General features: G+C 31.2%; 1 protein-coding gene across 1 annotated transcript in view; it reads right to left on the reverse strand.

The window, feature by feature from the left end:
- The window catches only part of LOC108757752 (centromere-associated protein E), a 39,820-nt gene that overhangs the window by 29,990 nt on the left and 3,677 nt on the right, over positions 1 to 6,153 (reverse strand). The window contains exons 2-3 of the mRNA XM_018502297.1: positions 3,420 to 3,720; positions 134 to 228 (exon numbers count right to left, since the gene is read on the reverse strand). Coding sequence (XP_018357799.1) covers positions 134 to 228; positions 3,420 to 3,720 — 396 coding nt within the window. The remainder of the gene's footprint in view (positions 1 to 133; positions 229 to 3,419; positions 3,721 to 6,153) is intronic.

Below are 6,153 nucleotides of genomic sequence, written 5' to 3' on the forward strand. Positions count from 1 at the left end.
TTTATTTCTTTTTTACGCGAATGGCGCAAGAGGTAAAAATGGGGAATCTACTTTTAAAGTCAGGATTTAAAAAACTTCGCGTGTGTTTATTTTCGAAGTAGTTTAAAAAGTTTTTGTCAGATAATACATTTACCTAACTGTCACGCGATAAATCCTCTCGTGCTCATTCTCCTGTTCGATCTTTGAGAAGATTCCTTCACAGAGTCGTGGAATCAGTCCTGGGTCCTCCTGCAAAAATAAAACGGATTATATATAATGATAAAATTATCGCAAATTTAGAAATGAAGGAAACGTTTGAATTTATTATTCGCTATTTAATTATAATTTTTATTGTTATAGAAATATTATATAAAGATAATACATAAAAGAGATATGATAGAACAATGTATAATTTTATTTAAGACAAGATTTATCCAGAATATTATAGTATTTCTGAATTAGCTATAGTTTATCTCAATATCAAAATATAAAAGAGGATAAACAAAACAAGAGAATTTGTTCTGTGGGAAGAATGAAGGTTCAGTCAATAAAATCTATTCAGACCGGAAACAACGCGCGGTACCTTAACGAGGGGGGTCTTGTCAATTTCGAAATTTGATGCATTATTAACCAGCGCTCGAAGCGTCCTTTCATAATTGAAACCCGACAAACGAGTACGTTGTACAGCCACAACACGTGCTGCGCTTTTAAAAGTCTGCTCACCCATCCTCGTTCTCCGCCACCTACCTTTTCATCCCCTTGCACCCAGATGCATCTCCCGAACGCGCGCGAATACGCCTGCGGAGGTCGCTATACAATTTAATTAAGCGCCATTCCGCAAAAACAGTTTCAATTTACTGTTTGAAATTTTCGAGAAATGGAACGTCGATTCGATCCGGCAACGAGCTCTCTTTCTCTCTTGTCGGCCAATTAAAGCAATGCGATATAATAATTTCGCGAATGTGATTGCTACGGAGGAGAAGATATACAAAGTGGGAAAAGGAAAACGACGGATAATCAGATCGATACTGTTTGAACTTCAAATATGCATTCAGTTTATGCAGAATGCAAAAAATCTAGTTTCGCGAGGATGTTATACGAGAGCGTTTGAGCTGATGGAAACTAAATATTTTTTGGAAAATTCATCCTACCGATTTTACTTTGTTTGGCAATACGATAGTAAGATAAGTGAGATTTTAAATTAATATAATAATTATATATATATATATATATATTGTGTTAGTGCAGATAATGAGCTTTATTGCATTTGAAACGTCGATATTCAAGCTATTTTACATTTGGCATGTTCTCAGGAAGAGATTACTACTGAAAGATAAAAACTTTATGAGAGGTCGAAGTTTAGAAATGTAAAGATAGAGAACAGTATTCTGGAATGAATAATTTTTAATTATTTAAAATTTTAATGATTAATGATGGAACAATAACAGTAGTGTATTAATAATTAAGAAAAAATTGAAAATGTATAACTAATTAATTAAAATAATAAATACGATATTAAAGTAAATATAAATTGCATATAAATAATATAAATAAATTATAACAATATTTTTAAATATCGATCTCTTATATCGGTTATGAGAAATTTGAGAGAATCAAAAAAAATTTGTTTGTTGTATAACCGTTATAACTAAAATATTCATGAAAATGTAAAATCTGTTAACCATGATATGAAAAATTAAATCTACAGGAAGCTTTTAATTTAGTCAAGCAGTAAAACAGCTCAATTTCATTAAATGTTATTTTAAATGTTTGTCAATTTTTATCTTTTAAAAACTTGATATTGGCATTTCGATATGGTACTCTACGCACAATGCTAAATTCGCGCATGTTTAATAAAATCAGAATTGTGGAAAATATTATAGCAATTAACAGCTTGTTAATTAAACACATATTTGCCAATAATATAATGAGCCAATAGCATTTTATCATCGATATTTTCAACGTATCAGTACAGCCTCATTAAAAACTTCATTTTAGAGATTTATGATTGTAAAATGCAGATAAAAGTATTTCGAATCGCCGAAGAAAAGAATATTTCCAAAGGAGAGAGGGAGAGAGAGAGAATAGAATAATTAATTATCTATTTGATCTTCATAAAAAGGTTAAGAAGATAATAAAGTTTTTCGGTGAAATTAATTAATTCCTTGTTGGATCTGCGAGTCGAAACTTTTATATCGATGTATGCACGAATATTTTCGCGGATATTGCGAAAACGTCAGCGGGTACAACGCTGATGACAACGGAACGCTGTCTGACTGAAATAAAAGCAAATAGATTGCGCCCGCTCTACCGCATTGTGCGCGGAAAATACAAAAAAATAACATTTTGCGATATATTAATAAAACGCGAGATAAATCAAAGTAATTCTCGACTCGCGCGTGCACAGTACGCGCTTTGCTTGTGAAAATAATACCGCCGGCGTATCGACGAAACAGGACACAGGTCGACGATGTATGGAGGAGGTCTATTATGCCCCGCAAAAATGAAAATAAAGTGCCAATCAGATTTATTACGAGATAAATCGAAACAATTTGCACATTGCACGTTGACCCGTAAATACATCATCACCGGCTTATTCAGACGGCAAAAGAGTTCTGCAATGCCGCTGCACAAAAATAACATTGATAAAATGCAAAATGTGTTTTAACGGGCAATGAGGACATGCTTGGAATCGCAAATGCAATTTTTTCTTTATATTATTGGGACAATTTTTTCCTTATTTCTATACTATTAAATAAAACTTTGATAAAAACTGTTTACATATTGTACATAGAAATCAATAATTTATTGATATAATTTATTTTGATGTAGCTAATTTTGTTAGTATAATATAATGACTTAAAACTTTTCTTATTTCTCTCTGATAAGATTACAAATATGTCTACTGTTAATAATTACATTTTATGATCCATTATTTAATTAGACACGATGTGAAAACAAAATATTATTAATAAAATTGATATTATTAATATTTTGTTAAGTATGCGATATAATATTTCATAATAGTTTATATAATATATACATTTATAAATTATTTAATGCACATATTTATGTTTCGTATCATGTCTCATTACAAAGTCAAAATAAGTTATGCTCAAAACACTCAATTATTCATACGTCCGATTATGATGAGAATCTACGTCAAATAAATTTATTATGTATATATGTATATAATAAATTTATTTAAAGTTTCAAACTAATAAAAATGCTCAAAATTATATTAATATGGTACGTAAGCAGTTTATATTATATTTATGTAAATAAAAATGTCAAAATAAAATATGCGAAGGATCATTTATATTTTATAAAATGAAATTTTCACGATAATTCATGTTCAAATAATCAGCTGAAAATTGTAATTAAAATATAATTTTATTATTATAATATTATTGTAATAAAACAACGGCATAACTATACACCTTCGTGCCCATCATGGTGTAGGTTTTGCCTGATGCACTCTGTCCGTAAGCAATCAAGCAAGAATTGTATCCAGAAAACATGGCGTCTAAGATGGACTGGCCGAGTGTCTCGTAGATCGTCGCTTGAGTGGCGTAATTTTTCGCTTCAGGATCCGACGAATCGAAGCAGTAGTCGAAATCATATCTCCGAGTTCTTTCACGACTGTCCCCAACCTTGCTCGACGATACCTTTAAATTCGTCAGGGAAATCTCATTCGATTCTGCGCGGACTACCACTGCAGACCCAGTTAAGTTTAATTCCCTGCACATAAAAAATATATATTAGTAATGTACTTAAAATTCAGAAATCTACATGCATAAGTTTCAAAAATTACAACATGAAAAAGTCCAAAAATTCAGAATCAGAAAATCAGTAATCAGAAAATATATAAAAGGATTTAAGAATCTGAGAGTAAATATTTCAAAATTTAAGAATTTAAAATGCTTTCAAAAAGCTTGAAATTACTATAGATTTCTGATATCTATTTTCTTGAGGATGTAAATGAAAATGGTCAAACGAAGGATAATGTATAGTAGCTTTAAAAATGTTATTAAAATTCATTTTATAAAGATTTCGCAAAATCGATCGGTCTAACGATCAAACGAGAAATAACCGAGTGATATTGCCGAAAATACTTGCGAGGGGGAGTCAATAAACTCATCCATGCACTGCAAGCAGCTTTGCCAACATTTTCGAAGCCGGCATCGTTTTTCCACCTTCCTCGTCTGCATGTGCATGTATGTACATACATACTACGCTCTCTCGTAGCTATTCTTTTTTTTTATTCATCCTTTTTTATCAAGCACATTTTTTCATGCTTCGTGGATCGGAATCGATTCATCGAAAAGCGGTGGCGGCAACGACAGCGACAGCAGCGGTGATGCATACGACCGTGCGTCGCGTTCACACGGGGGTATGCGCCCCCCTTGTTATTCTATAGAGGGCTTTGCCCGATTTTCTCGAAGCATTCCGCGCAGCCAGCCGACTGTTTTATAAAAAAATTATCTGCTTTACGCAACAATATTTTGTTAATTTTATAATCGTCACATGTAACACTTCGCAACAGGTATAATATAAAATATTTTTAGCTGCATTCCAACCTAATAAATTTGTACGGATAAAAACTTATAAGCGATTTAATTAGATATACATTCGAGAATCCGAGTTTTTTTTTTTGTAATGATGTAATGTCAATAATTCTGCAATAATAATGAAGAATATAATTATTATTCTTATTATAATTATTATAATTATTATGAAAATATTTTATTATTATTTAAAGAAAACTGCTCGACTTTCAAGGAATGTAAAATTAATATTGAAAAGTTTAAGAAACAATTAAGGAATGTAATCGAAGAATTGAAAGATGTATCAAATATATAGTCTCTGCAAAAAATGACTAGAATTGGAAATTTATACTTTCTGTGAAAAATATACATATATATTATATATAAATATAATATATACTGAAAGAAAAGATTGGTTGCTGCAACAAATTAGATGGTTAAATATGGCATAGCATTTTTAATAGGCTGTAACAACCAATTTTTGGTTGCGTTAGCCAATCGAAATCTTATACTGACATTGCGGATAGGCTAATACAACCAACAATTGGCTACAGCATCCAAAAATTGGCTGTTGCAATTGAAAATCCAATTAAAAATGCTATGTCATATTTTACCATCTAATTTGCTGCAACAGCCAATTTTTTCTTTCAATATATATATATGTATATATACGCGTGTAATATATATATATATATATCCTTGATGAGAAAAATAAATATTGAGAACCGTAAAAATCCGAAGATATGCTAGAAAAGATACATTCATAGATTCAAAGAATGTCTTCCCAAGACGTGCAACAAGTCTCGTGGATATCGAGGTTTACATCGTGAGGTTCATAGGCGGTCGCGTTTTCGGGTCAGTCGGTGTCGTGTGACACTGCATTTTGCATGTCGCGTCAGGATAGGATCGCGTTATGTACGCGATATCCTCGGTGCATGTAACATATACGCGAAGGGGAGTATTGCGATGCTTTAACCCTGTAATAGGATTTCACGTGATCCTGTTAGACACGTTCTTGTTCTAATATTGGACGCTCCGTTTCGATTTCAAGCTGCGTCTCGCATTGTGTAGTCACAAAATTCTTACTAATATGTTATAAAGATAAAAAACAATTTATCTGAGTATCTTTAAAAGAAACTAAATTTTAAAAAGACATATTTTGAAATGAAAAGAAATGTATTAGAGTTGCCACAGATCTGAAAAAGACCGGAAAAAGTCAGGGAAAAATGTAAAAAAGTCTAGAATTTCGAAATTGCTCACAATTTCCTGAAAACTGCTCCTATTCCAAACAATTGTTATAATTTTTTAAATATTATATCTGACGTTTATAGTCAAAACACTCAAAACTTATGCACTTTAAACGATTTTAATAAAATAATAAAAATTTATATTTTATTCAATATTTTCATTTGATTTCTCTTTTTCGTCATAACTGCATTCTTTTTTTTCAAAACTAATTTATTTTTTGCTGGCTTGAATTTGCACCCAAAATTGTACTATGCTACTAAGCTTTTTTCCATTGTTTTTAATAATATAGACTTTTCCTCCAATCCTTGAGTCTAAATGTAAAAATTTACATATTTTATATTACTCATGGAAAATTTTTCATCTGGAAAAGTCAGGGAAT

This window comes from Trachymyrmex cornetzi, unplaced genomic scaffold (assembly GCF_001594075.2).
Source record: "Trachymyrmex cornetzi isolate Tcor2-1 unplaced genomic scaffold, Tcor1.1 scaffold147, whole genome shotgun sequence".
Taxonomy (NCBI): domain Eukaryota; kingdom Metazoa; phylum Arthropoda; class Insecta; order Hymenoptera; family Formicidae; genus Trachymyrmex; species Trachymyrmex cornetzi.